The sequence below is a fragment of the Bos indicus x Bos taurus genome, chromosome 28 (genome assembly GCF_003369695.1).
Source record: "Bos indicus x Bos taurus breed Angus x Brahman F1 hybrid chromosome 28, Bos_hybrid_MaternalHap_v2.0, whole genome shotgun sequence".
Taxonomy (NCBI): Eukaryota; Metazoa; Chordata; class Mammalia; order Artiodactyla; family Bovidae; genus Bos; species Bos indicus x Bos taurus.
Genome location: NC_040103.1, coordinates 43,111,797 through 43,125,926, shown reverse-complemented (window position 1 = coordinate 43,125,926; position 14,130 = coordinate 43,111,797). Strand labels below are relative to the sequence as shown.

The 14,130-nt window shown below is 49.5% G+C and overlaps 1 protein-coding gene across 2 annotated transcripts in view; it reads right to left on the bottom strand.

Annotated features, from left to right (window-relative positions):
* The window catches only part of WDFY4 (WDFY family member 4), a 248,503-nt gene that overhangs the window by 150,993 nt on the left and 83,380 nt on the right, over positions 1-14,130 (bottom strand). For both annotated transcript variants that reach the window (XM_027530472.1, XM_027530473.1), the window contains 9 exons: positions 12,610-12,704; positions 11,491-11,728; positions 11,015-11,091; positions 9,748-9,969; positions 8,926-9,104; positions 6,276-6,507; positions 5,070-5,215; positions 3,935-4,046; positions 3,039-3,229 (listed from right to left, as the gene is read on the bottom strand). In XM_027530472.1, the coding sequence (XP_027386273.1) occupies positions 3,039-3,229; positions 3,935-4,046; positions 5,070-5,215; positions 6,276-6,507; positions 8,926-9,104; positions 9,748-9,969; positions 11,015-11,091; positions 11,491-11,728; positions 12,610-12,704 (1,492 nt within the window). The remainder of the gene's footprint in view (positions 1-3,038; positions 3,230-3,934; positions 4,047-5,069; positions 5,216-6,275; positions 6,508-8,925; positions 9,105-9,747; positions 9,970-11,014; positions 11,092-11,490; positions 11,729-12,609; positions 12,705-14,130) is intronic.

The window sequence follows — 14,130 nt, the reverse complement described above, 5'->3', positions numbered from 1 at the left end:
TCTTAGCATGAGGTGGCCAAAGTACTGGAGTTTCAACTTTAGCATCATTCCCTCCAAAGAAATCCCAGGGCTGATCTCCTTCAGAATGGACTGGGTGGATCTCCTTGCGGTCCAAGGGACTCTCAACAGTCTTCTCCAACACCACAGTTCAAAAGCATCAATTCTTCGGCGCTCAGCCTCCTTCACAGTCCAACTCTCACATCCATACATGACCACAGGAAAAACCATAGCCTTGACTAGACGGACCTTTGTTGGCAAAGTAATGTCTCTGCTTTTGAATATGCTATCTAGGTTGGTCATAACTTTCCTTCCAGGGAGTAAGTGTCTTTTAATTTCATGGCTGCAGTCACCATCTGCAGTGATTTTGGAGCCCAGAAAAATAAAGTCTGACAGTGTTTCCACTGTTTCCCCATCTATTTGCCATGAAGTGATGGGACCAGATGCCATGATCTTCATTTTCTGAATGTTGAGCTTTAAGCCAATTTTTCACTCTCCACTTTCACTTTCATCAAGAGGCTTTTTAGTTCCTCTTCACTTTCTGCCATAAGCTGGTGTCATCTGCATATCTGAGGTTATTGATATTTCTCCCGGAAATCTTGATTCCAGCTTGTGTTTCTTCCAGTCCAGTGTTTCTCATGATGTACTCTGCATATAAGTTAAATAAACAGGGTGACAATATACAGCCTTGATGTACTCCTTTTCCTATTTGGAACCAGTCTGTTGTTCCATGTCCAATTCTAACTGTTGCTTCCTGACCTGCATACAGATTTCTCAAGAGGCAGATCAGGTGATCTGGTATTCCTATCTCTTTTAGAATTTTCCACAGTTTATTGTGATCCACACAGTCAAAGGCTTTGGCATAGTCAATAAAGCAGAAATAGATGTTTTTCTGGAACTCTCTTGCTTTTTCCATGATCCAGCAGATGTTGGCAATTTGATCTCTGGTTCCTCTGCCTTTTCTAAAACCAGCTTGAACATCAGGAAGTTCACAGATGGGATTAGTGCTCTCAAAAGAGTCACAGGAGAGCATTCTTCCTCTCTCTACTCTGCCACGTGAGGATACAATGAGAAGTTGGCCATCTGCAATCCAGGAGGGTTCTCACTCAACCTGACCATGCTGGCACTCTGATTGTGGACTTACCTGCCTCCAGAACTATGAGAAAATTAATTTCTGTTGCTAATAAACCACCCAGTCTATGGTATTCTGTTATAGCGGCCCAAACTGAGACAATTTAGATCAGCAAATAGTTTCTTTTCATACTATCCTGTCGCTTCTTTGGCAGATCTGACCATTCCCCACCCCACCCCACCAGGACACAATTAGAATGGCTGAAAGCTGCATGAGAAAAACCACTCAAGTTGACTGATCTCACTTTACATTAATAGTGTCAGATGTCAAATTGGTATCCAATCTGGCCTGGCAATGCAATTCTGCTTTTTTATAAGCTAGCTTTCCCCATCCCACAGATGATGATCTCAACTCTCCTCCTCTCTCCACAACTTCCCACCACCACCACCCAACCCAGTACACAGCTGAGAGTTTAGAACCCAGACGCGAGCACGCTCACCTCCTCACCACCAGATCCACAAATGCCCGCACTGCATTCCTTCCTGCCACGAGCCGGGTTCCACTCGCCTGCCCTCTGGAACCCACCCCCCGCCTGCTCCGTGGGGTAACTCCTCTGTCCGAGCTTCACCCCTATTTCTCCTTCCTGTCACTTTGTTCCTGATAAACACGGCAACAAGTACACAGTGTTCGTGTTCATCTGTTCAGTCATGTCGGACTCTGCGATCCCACGGACTGTAGCCCACCAGGCTCTTCTGTCCACGGGATTTTTCAGACAAGAATACTGGAGCAGGTTGCCATTTCCTCAGGCAGGGGACCTTCCTGATCCAGGGATAGAACCTGAGTTTCCCACATCTTCTGCATTGCTGGCGGATCCTCTACTGCTGAGCCACCAGGAACAAGTCCACACACATCATGCCCAGTGAGCGTGCGCACTAGGGAAAAGCAGGAAAAGGTGCTGGAAGCGGATGAGGTGGGGGAGGGGGAGGCCGGAGACATGCGGTCCGGCTGTGGCCACAGTCCTTGACGTGACACCAGGTGGCTTTCTTCCAGACCCTGACTCAGGTTCCAAAGAGACAAGGAGGCTCTTTCCTGCCCACACTGGGCCCAGAAGGAACCCGCAGCTGTTGTGCCCCAGTGACTTTGTCTAGACTTTGACCCTAGTCGCTGCCCTCCACGATTCCTTTCTTGGCTGCCTCTCAGCCAGGCAGGGCACTCCTGGAGGAGAGTGTCCACGTCTCATCTGACATTATGAACAGTAAATAGCCATATAATCAGGGTGCACATACACACAGCAATTACTCTGAGCAGCCATGCTTCGAAGAGCTCAGCATATACTAACTCTGTGATCACGATCCTGCACGATGGGGCTGCTATTATTCCTATCTTACACGGAAGAGAGCTGAGACACAAAGGTTAAGAACTAAAGTTGGCCAACAGTTCTAGGGCGTTTCATCTGCGCCAGACATAATCCTAAGCCCTTCGCCTGTATTAAATCATCTAGTCCTCACTGCAACCTCGTGATACAGGAGACACAATAGATTGTACTGTACAGATGTGGAAACCAAGAGAGAGAGGATAAGTAACTCAGGAAAAGTTAAATAGAAAGCTAGAAAGAGGCTCAACTCCAACCTAGCACTCTGGTTCCAAGGTCTGGGCTCTTAGCTGTCATACTAGATGCAAACTAGGGGGATCGCAGATGATTCTTGAATTCATCAATGAAAGATGTTGGCAGCCACAGACAGGTGAGCATCTCCATCCTGATCAGAGCTCCTCTCTGGCTGGTTGTCACCTGGCCCTCTGCTCTGGTGATGCTGAGAGGCCAAGGAACTTTCAGTTTGCTTTCTCCAAAAGTCATACTGATAGGAATGTCTACTTGGGCCAGCAAGGCTCCACCCTGTTCCTCAGGGATGACAGCTTCTTGCTGGGTGGTGGGCGGCATTTGCAGACTCGGGTGGGAGGGTGGACTTACCTGGTACCCACAGATGTGCTGCATCAGGCGGTCACACATGACGTTGCTGGTCAGAACCAAGTGCAGGACTTTCACAGCCGCGTACATGCTGTGGTCGTCCGTTGCTAAGGAGATGAGGCCCAGGAGGATGGCAGGCCCGCCAATGAAGTCCAGGCTGCTGGCAGCAGGGCTGGAGTGGAACACTCTTACCCCTGTGTGGGACCAAGACATTCCTGAGCACACCACAGCTCCATTCCAGTGGAAACTCCTCTGGCAGCATGCAAGAGCTGTCAGGGACATCACCCACTTACAGCTGTGGGGCCTGTGCACAGGACAAGCTGGGAGGAAGACTCGGGGCTTTAGAAGTTTTTGGTCACTGAGAGATCCTGTGCTGAGTCCTCTCGGGGTCATAGAAGGCTGAAACAGCCCAGGGGGTTTCAGACCTCCACCCTCTGTCTTAGTCCAGACTGCCAGATGAGCCAGCCGTCCTGTGAGCTGGCTGCTCTGACAGCCTCTGGCTCTTTTCCGGGCTCTAGATCTGCAGCACTCGCCCCTGGCACCAGCTCTCTGTTCTGCTCTTGTCTGATTGCAAGGCACAGTCGCCGGTTGTTTTTTTCACCCAAACCACCACCACAGTTGCCTCTGCTCAGAGGCCCCGCTATACTCACTAGATAGGCTCCGTTTTGCGTAGACGCCAGCTTGGTTAGTAGCAAGTTCACTAACAGTTGTCAGATGCAGCAAAGTGATCTGATCTCTGCAGGGAAGCTGATGCTCTGGTGGGGGTTAACTCTCAACTCTTACTCTCACCACCTGAGCTTCTCAGCCCACTCAGTCTTGCCTACCACCCCAGAATTCCAGGCTGCACAGGTGATGCCAGCCACGTGCTCTTCTTCCCAAATAGCAGGAAAAGTTCATACCTAATTGGCCCACAGCAACAGCTCCAATGGTTCGAAGAGAACCCGAGAGGTGACCAGCACAGTTTCTTAGCAAGAACACAGGCACGACACTGTCACGGGATGAAATGTTCATCTAGAGAAATTGGCAACAGTTAGTCCTAAGCAACTTTCCTGGAGAGGAGGCGGTCTTGTTCAGGAGCTCCTAGAGGGCAGGCATCCTGAGGCCTGGCACTCCGTTAGTGTAAGCCATTGAATAAACAGTAACTGAACCAACATCAGAGGGACTGAAGCCAAAATTCAGGTTCTGTCCTGCCTCCCAGTCTTTGGCTTAATCAGAAGGGAGAACCTTTCATTATACAATTGTGCCACCAACGTCCCACATGGTCACTAATTAAACAAACGCTCACAGCGAGGAGCTGATGAGAGTAGGGAGGCCCTGAGGACACTTGGAGGCATAACAGTGTTGAGACGCCCAGGGCTGCCTTCTTCCTAGTCTAGGGTCATCCATCTCCGCAGGTCTTGGCATCACTGGTCTTCAAGGGCCAGAAGACGGGACCCTGGCCTCTTCTAGCAGAAGACTCTGTGCTGGTAAGGCATAGTGTTAGTGCTCAACAGGACTTAACCCCTGGTCTCACCTCCTCAGGAAAGGGAGGGGACCCTCTGTCTGTGAGGGTGGTGAGAATATAAGCAAATGAGCCCAAATTCATCAACAGTAAGCAAAAGAGCGCTTTATGCAGGGGATTAGGAAATAGGAAATCTAATGGCCTCTTTACCTAACTAACTTGTCTGCTTTCTGCTTTGCAAATTTTTGCTTAAACACAATGGCTCAAAGGCTACCTTACCATCTTAGGGGTTAGTAGCACCCAGGAAAAGGAAGTTTAATTGTGTTCCCCATGTCACAAATGTTGTTTAAATATTCCATTTGTTCTCGCTCTACTGAAGAGAATGAAGAGTACCTACTTTCTTCTCTGAAAGAAGAGATTTGGTCTTGAGGAGTGTGAATGGGCAGGAGTCATAGAATATTTTCACAAATGAAGTGTGTCTGTCAACACACACACACAAATGTGAATTGGTGTTCATTTAGTCACTGAAAGCTGCAGCAAGCCATGAGATCTTTATTCCAAAAAGGAGCAGCAAGAGACGTTAGAAGGTGTACCTCTTTGGCAATCAGGCGGCTGTCCACCTCATTGTACGTGCTTCTAATGTCTGCAACGCTGGTAACGGAGGAGCTGGCTATGTGAAGGCCGAAGGAAACCTTTTCCTCTGCAACCAGGGGCGTTGCTTCCACACCAGGATCCTCTCCTACAACAACACATCTTCAGTTATTTCTACTCTCACTTTACTGAGTAGGAAATTAACCCTCAGAAGAGTGAGCATCTACTGCCACATGGCAAAGTCATTGCTGAGCAACGTTCGTAGCTATTATATGCTATTGCATTGTATGTCATATGTTATATGTTTTGTCCCCGCCTGTCATTTCTGACACACAGAAAACTGTAGAGAACTCTCACAATATTAACCTTACTATAAAATAGAAGCACTCCAGGTACGAAATTACTAAGTCTTGAGACATCTATTGTGAGTGTAACCTCACCCCCAAAACCAAAGTGCTGGGCTGAAAGCCCTGTGGTTTTCAGTGAGCTGCATATTTGGGGTAAACCCCTCCTCTGGTTTCAGCACACAGGTGCTCACTCAAGGAGAGCTATATGTGCTAGTGAGAAGCATGGCGTAAACGAAGAGTTGATGAAACTTGGGCTCTAGACCTGGCCTCCTCACATTGTTCTTGCCAGTGCTCATTGCTAGAGGAAATGAAGTTCAAAGAACACACGAGGCCTCAAGACAAAAATGCTCCACAGTGCTCAGTCACCCTTTACCATGCAAGAAGGCGTCAGTACACAGATTCATTTATTATTCTTCCCAGATGAGAGCTGACCCCCTCGACTTGGCAGAGCACAGAGAGCCATACTCCCTGCTTGAACAGCCAACAATCAATAATGAAAACGCGGATGTTTTGTCTGCCTGTTTAATAATTGAAGACAACAGTATACTTTAGTTAAAAAGCTTCTTCATTAAAAGGAATGTAACTTATTTATCTCATTCTCTTCCCTCTTTCTTTGCTGATGATATTACCTACCCACTTTTCTCTATTACGTACTCTGGAATTGAAACCTACAGGAGATTGTCATTTCCTTTTCTGTGACATTTTCTATTGGCTTGTAAATATATAATAATCCAATTACAGAGGACTTCCCTAATGACTGGCCTGTGATGAGTTTTTTCCTTATAAATAAGCTATAAATAACCAGATGTCTATTTAAAAATTAGAATGAGCAAAGTCATCATAAATCAAAACACCCCATACCTTGGACATGCACAGCCTGGAAGTTACCACAGTATCTTGGGCCAAGTTTGTTGATAACTTCCAGAGTTTCCATTGAGATGGCTTCTTCAAAGAAGTACGTGGGGCCCAGACGCCATATTAGTAATGACTTTTGTTTCCAAACTCGAGGGGTAGCAATATATCCATAAACATCCACAAACGAGGATGGATCCATCGAAAGGAATGGTCCTGGCAAGGCCTGAATGTACAACATCTGTTCAAACAAAAAGGTAGGGGAGAAGGGTAGATGGGATGTATTTAATCTCAGAATTAATCAAATAAATACATAAACCCAAAAATGATATACCTTATTCATCTCTCAAAGTAAAACCTTTATTCAGAAACATTACAAAGATAACTCTCAAAGCTGAGAAACACCGCATAAAGCAGTTTATAAAAAAAATTCTGTGTGTATGCACTCTCAGTTGTGTCCAACTCTTTTATGACCCCAAGGACTGTAGCCCACCAAGCTCCTCTGTCCACGGGATTTCCCAGGCAAGAATAGTGGAGTGGGTTGCTATTTCCTCCTCCAGGGGATCTTCCCAACCCAAGGATTGAACCTGAGTCTCCTGCGTCTCCTGCAATAGCAGACAGGTTCTTTATCACCAGCACCTCCTGGGAAGCCATGTGGGAGTAAAAACCTGACATTGTGCCTTTGGAAATAAGTGTGATAAAAAATATAAAGTGTCACTGAAAGGTTCATCTCTTTTTCCAGTCATTTCACAAAGAACTTTAAAGTCCAATGTTGGCACATTAATTAAGTTTTACATACTAAATATAGCTACAGACTAGAAAGGAAGAAATAAACTGTCCCTATTTGCAAATGGCACGTCCATGTAGAAATTTCTAAGGAATCCACAAAAAAACAAACTAATAAGTGAATTCATCAAAGTCACAGGATATATGATCAACACATAAAAATAAATTGCATTCTATAGACTAACAAAGAACATGCAGAAACTACAATTGCTCACAAGAAAAATAAATACTTTCTTGTTCTGCAAAATCCCATGTGAAAGAGGATGAAAGAAAGCTATAGATTAGGAAAAATTATTTATAAAATTACATATCCAGCAAAGGACCATTATCTAAAATATTTAGATAAAACTCTTAAAAGTCAATAGTAAAACAGTAAACAATCCAATTAGAAGTGAGTGAAACATATACACTGCTGCTGCTGCTAAGTCTCTTCAGTTGTGTCTGATTCTGTGCGACCCCATAGACAGCAGCCCACCAGGCTCCCCTGTCCCTGGGATTCTCCAGGCAAGAGCACTGGAGCGGGTTGCCATTTCCTTCTCCAATGCATCAAAGTGAAAAGTCAAAGTGAGGTCGCTCAGTTGTGTCCGACTCTTAGCAACCCCATGGACTGCAGCCTACCAGGCTCCTCCGTCCATGGGATTTTCCAGGCAGGAGTACTGGAGTGGGGTGCCACTGCCTTCTCCGAACATATACACAGACATCACTAAAGAGGATATACAAGTTGCAAATAAGGTTCTAACATTTGAGAACAGCTGTTTCATCTGCAGCCTAAGTCCATCTTTTTTCTTGCTCAACAGACCCCTGCATTTAGACACAGACCTTGTGTTTATCCCATTTGAATTTCACTTGCTGGAAAGTCATCTCTGTCAGTCTTGGCCCTTGGCCATTCTCCATGCCATATTTTGCATATTTTGACATATTCCCATGGCATCACATACCTTCCAACCTCCATGCTGACTCACTCCGGTTCAGCAGGCCCCTGAGGTTGGATGTTCATCTATGTGCCAATTCACTAAACGACACATCAGCCTTGTAACTATAAATTCAATACAATTCATCAAGTGTATGTTGCACGCTTTCTGTATGCCAGCCCTGTGCTAGGTGAAAGCAAGTTCCAGATATCAATAGGACAAGGCTCTTAGCCTCACAATACATGTTCTGCTTCACAGAATACAATCTATTCTATGAAACAAGACTGGATCCCAATATACTCTGTGAAAGAGGACCAAAACCAGCCCACTCTGTAATTAACTAAAGAGATTAAAAAAAAAAGACTTCGGGTGACCACGAATGTAACCACACTTTTCATCCTGGCTAACGTGAGTGACCACTGCTTTTCTCCAGTGACAGTTTAAGCCCTTTCCCTTTCCTTCTGCTTCCTGATTAAAAGCTTTGAACATATACAGATACCAAATTGTCTCTCGACAGCACCCCGTTCAGAACTGACTGACCTCCGCTTTTTTGAACCCTCCCCAAAATCACCTAAAGTGAGCCCAAATCCTGTCAGTTCCTCCCAACGCCTTATTACTCCATGGTAAGGAGGGAAAGAAGGCTCTTGCTACAGCAAGCTTCATAAATGTACCTCTTGTTTTGTACTATATGCATGCTCCTAGAAGTATTTGACTGGTGGGCATGGACAGTTCCTAACACCTAAAACAATACCTAACATACATTAGGTATTCAATAAATATTTAATGTGGGGAGGAAGAAAGGAAAGTGCGAGGTAAGAAGAATCGTTAACAATTGAAGTCAAAAGTTAACTTTACATTTTGGAAGACCTTTTTTTTTAACGCTCTTGATGATTCCTTCTGGTTACCTCTGTGACTAGGCGGCATGGCCCTGGGGCAAGCACAGCTTGGGGGAAACATCTCACCTTGGCTGAGCCAATGACCTGTCCATCCAGGTAGGTGAAGACTGTACAATTCCTTTTCATTTCCTTGGTGACGACCACAGCCAGGTGGTGCCACTGACCACAAGCCAGCAGCTGGCCACACCTGACCCGAAGCTGGCGTCCTGCAGAAGGCTCAGGGTCATCCTCGAGTTCCATGACATCTGGACGAGAACACAAGAACCAGACTCAGCTGCAGCGTCAGGGAGCATCAGCCCAGCCCCAGGGGCCCCAGTGCCAGCGGAGTGAGCGCCGAGCCTCCCAGAGAATCCTAACAGCAGCAGGAGCTTTCACTGCTGGAGCCCTTGCTTTGGGCCAGACACTGAGGCAGGCGCTATCACGATTCCCAGGTTACCATCCTGAGGCACAGCGAGGCAAGGAAGGCAACTTGCCTAAGGTTACATAGCTGGAGTTCAAACCCAGGAGTCAGGCTGCAGGGTCTACCCATCACTAGACTGCCTCCAGAGGGACACACATGGGCTGGCAAAGTCCCAGAAGGGAAGGAGCTTAGGCGGCTGGACTGTGTGTGAAGGACACCAGGCCAAATCCTGGGCCTTCCAAAGTCCATGTCTCACTATGAAACAGGGCAGAAAAAACAGGCATGGCCATAACACCCTGGGCTTGGCCATCACAGTCCACTTTGGGGCACTGCAGGCAGGTGAGCTTGGAGATCCAGGCTGAGCTCTAGGCGGCAGAATCAGAATTAGCCACCTACCTAGACAGCTGAGGGCAGGCAGGCAGCCCAGGCTCTTGGGTCAAGAGCTGCTGACTCAGTCCCACATGCCCCAAGTGTGGGCGAAATCTTACCCAGGGGCTGAAACTCTTTCTCTTCTGTAGACACAACCAGGGAGAGGTCTTCTGGGCAGAGGCTGACAGAGAAGCAGACGAAGGGCTGCTCAGTCCTGGCCAGGTGGCGCACCAGGGTCAGGAAGCGCAGTGGGTGGCCCTCCGCGGCTGCGCTGTGCCTGCCGACCAGGAACCAGCAGGAGAAGCTCAGGCCCCCGGGCGGAGGGAAGGACCTGGCAGCACCTGGGGCCAGAACACAAGCACGCCTGAGGCTCCGTCCTGCTGTGCAAGCGTCTAGGCTCACTGTGGCTCTGACTCGCCCAGGGTGGCCCTGTGGTGTGCCAGTACTGGGCCCTGCCTGACCCACACCCAATTCACAGGGGCCCACGCAGCACGCTATTGTCTCCTTCCTTAATCATACTCGCAGGAATAAGTCCTGTTCCCTCCAGGACTTGAGCCTAGATCTTCAGAGCCTCTCTCCATTTCTGACCCACCTATTACGCTGCATTGCCAAGGGAGCAGAGAGGGAGCACGTGCCTGAGATCCATCACCACGTGGCCCGCTGGTCAGCTGGTCTAAAGCTGGCCTGTGTGCTATGTGGGGCAGAGGAAGCTGGACTAGCCAGGCCAAACCTTGCCTGGGGAGCGCTCACTTTGGGGATACCCAGGCTGGCAACACAGGTGGGGTCCACTGTCCTCACTGAATGGGCAGAATCAGGCTTGGAGCTCTGCGCTGATGAACTGTAAATGCCACAGCTCCTCAGCATCCACCCTCCCACAGAAGCCCAGACCCTGGCTCTCCTGACAGGGGGTGCCTGGTCTTCAGCTGAGAGCAGCTCTGTACAAAGCATGCCAAGGCCCAGCTGATCCACATGAGGCAAGGGCAGGCTTGCTCCTGAGTGGCCATCGGCACAGAGCTCACACTCCTCTCTAGAGTCATCAGGTGGGGCGAGGTGTTCATGTTGGCCTCTGTCAGTCATGGACAAAGGGCATCAAACCCAGGCTCAGCTTCCGAGTCAGCCGTCAAGCCCATCAGTGTCCACTGAACCCCAATATGTGCAGAGCTGTGGGATGGGCCCTTGGGATGCACAGTGAATAGGACACCCCTGGCTCAAGACAGAAATGACCAAAGGGAAGGATGAGTCCTCTACAGACATGTGGGACCAAGAGGAAGACTCATGCTTTCTGGAAATGCCAAAAGGAAATCTGAAATCGAGACTCCCCAAGGACTTACTCCCAGGTCAGGGGGAGGGGACCTCAGCAAGCTAAACCCCCAGGGAAACACATACCTGTCCCAATCCCTCCAGAGACTGAGTACTCGGTGCTGGTTCCCATCACCGTAGCCAGAGTCGGAACAAACAAACAGCTGGAATAGGAAAGTGTCTCAGATCATTGAACCACAAGCCAACCTCTGATGTGACATCTGCCCCTCTGCCCGGCTTCAGGGGCCACACTCCCTCCTAGATCATGGGGCCCCCAGGACACAAAGTGATGGATGCTGGCACCATGGCCCTAAGAAAGGAATTTGGTTGGAGGCTGGAGGGGAGGGCAGCCTAGAATGCAGACAATCAGGAGAAGGAGGCAGTCCTGGCCTTAGATGGCTAGGGATGCTGCCCTTGAAGATGGGGTGTCTGTGACCCAGATATTTTCCACAGCTGACTGTGAGACCTGATAGAAACTACAGTTTTGTAATCAATATTATAATTCACCCAAGGCACTGGGAAATTAGTGAAGTGTATTTCAAGTGTATGAAAGCCAGTCATACCCGTAACCTTCCACGGACATGTCGAATTCCACGAAGGATGGAGCCAGGGCCGCCCTCTGAGGCTGCAGGTTGCGGGGGGAGGTCATGGAGATGAGGCTCAGTGCTGTCTGAAGGGTGGTGGTCGAGGTCTGGGACAGCCCCATGGGCTTGAGGGCCTGTGTGCTTGCTGGGTGAGGGCCGGCATCCCCGGGGGCCACTGCAGAACCCTCAGCAGGCACTGGCATCGCTGCCTGTGACCCTAGAGCCGCAAGCAGAAGAGCTGTGTCTTTGCTCAAAGCACTTCCACTCCTCTTCTGCCACAGTCCCCAAGGAGGGCTCTGCAGAGTACCAGGCATTCCCAGCCCCAAGGGTGGCCTCCTGGGCCCTCCCACTCACCCTCTTGCCTGGGACCTCTGCTGATGCTGATAACACTGAATCAAAGGTGACAACCTGCTCCTCCTGGAAACTTCTCCCTTTAATTCTATCATTGCTGCCACTCCTTTCTGCTGCTGTCGTTGGCTTGCCCCGTGACCTGTCCCTCACTGGGGCTTCGTCCTGGCTCTCTGACCTCCAACTCTTTTCCACAACAGCCTGTCTCCTCAAAAGGTCTGTTTTCCACCTCCAGCTCCTGGCCCACTCCTGACTCTCCATCCTTGCTTTTCAACTGGGCCTCCTACCCGTAACATCCTATGCAGTCCATGGCTTTCTTTTCTCCAAGCTGGTTCCCTGGACCAGCATCTTGCCAAGTACCAGGCCAATGCTTTGTCCTCCAGACCCCCTAACTCCTTGCTGAACTGTGAGCTGTGTGAAGCTGACACTGTTCTTCTGTCCAGGGGCAGTGCTGGGTACCCCTGCGTATGCTGTGACGTGAGGGTTGCTGTGCTCCAGGCATAGAAAGGGGCCAAGTACACGCTCACCATCACCATCTTATAATGGGGTAGGAGTCTTCCTCCTTCCAGATCTGGTCTTTATCTGGGGACCACGGATCTGATCTTTCTGCTCGTCCTCATTTGCTCCATCGAGCAGCAGGCAAAACCATTTTTAAATCTCTCTGCTTCCCATATTCCATAAAGACTTCCTTACAGGAAATGCATGTTCTCTTTTAAATCCCATTATCCAGCCCCTATTCTCTGTCCTCACCTGGGCATCCAGAGTCCCCTCCACACGCATGAGATGAACTGAGTTTTTTCGTTGCAGCCGATGGAGGTGAAGCAATTCCAAGGCCTAGAAATTGTCTGAATATCATAACAAACAAGAGCCAAATGATGACATTTTCAGCCAAAAGCCTCCTCCAGTTCCATCTGAACACTTGCCCTAGATCCCAGAGCATGCTGGTTCCCCCACCATGCCTTCCACTCTCAGTCTGGAATCCTTTTCCTCAGGCCGTACAGAACCAGGGTGTCCCTGACCTGGCATTCGGACCAGAGAGCTGGTGAATTTAGGTGCTTTTGACTTAACCAGTGACCAGCTAGAAGCCCCAAACTGGACCTGGAGAGGAAAAGGATTTTGTTGGGAAATAACTTTGCCATACGTTGTTTCTAAGTTTCTAATGGACTTGACCGATCAGCTGAACTAGGGACAGTGGCCTTGGCTGACAGCCCCACGAACAGGCGGAAGAGACTGGCCTGGCCCCTGGGTCCCCTACCTGCTGGAGGGGCTGCCTTTGACCCCCCTGCACTTGGTCCTATATGCCTCCTGGGGCCCAGCAGCTTGCAGTTCTGAGCACCACCCTCCCTATATCCACACCCTCTAGGGCCACAGGTACGTAGGAGACGCTTGGCTCCCTCCTGCCTTTCTTTCCTCTGCCTTCTTTGTCTTCGGTGTCTGCCCCTCCCTGTGTATCTTCCCTCACTACTGTGACTCTCCGGGAAACACGTGGCTTCGTGGAGGGGCTACCAGTGGGAGGGCCCACAGGACACAGTGGCGCTGCCTCTGTCCCCGTCCTTGTCACGTGTCCCAGTCACTGCCCCTCATGCCAGCCAGGCTCCCTGTGGTCTAGTCTCTCTTTTGGCCGCCAAGCCTTCAGAGCTCCCCCCACCATAGCCCCCCACCACCCCTTTCATCAGGGTGTCTTCACATGCCTGGTTCCCTCCTCTCCTGGTCTGGTGACCATCTGCACAGGTTGTAGACCTCAGCCACCACAGTTCCCTTGAAGCCCCCTCTTTACACCCAATCTCCCAGCTGTGGTCCTCGCAGCTCCACAGAGCTCTCACACTGCACTAGCATCCCCTCCAACACTTTCAATTCTCTGCAGGACCCCTGGCTTACTGCTTCACCCCCCAGACCATCGGTCCTGGCTGTCCATTGGAAGGACTGATGTTGAAGCTGAAACTCCAATACTTCGGCCACCTGATGCGAAGAGCTGACTCATTTGAAAAGACCCTGATGCTGGGAGGGATTGGGGGCAGGAGGAGAAGGGGACGACAGAGGATGAGAGGGTTGGATGGCATCACCGACTCGATGGACATGGGTTTGGGTGGACTCCAGGAGTAGGTGATGGACAGGGAGTCCTGGTATGCTGCAATTCAGGGGGTCGCAAAGAGTCGGACACGACTGAGCGACTGAACTGAACTGAACTGAGCTCCATGAGAGGAACTATGTCCACTCTGTGGGCTGCACATTGCCCGAAGACCCAAGACTTCAACCTGGGCTTGCAGTGGC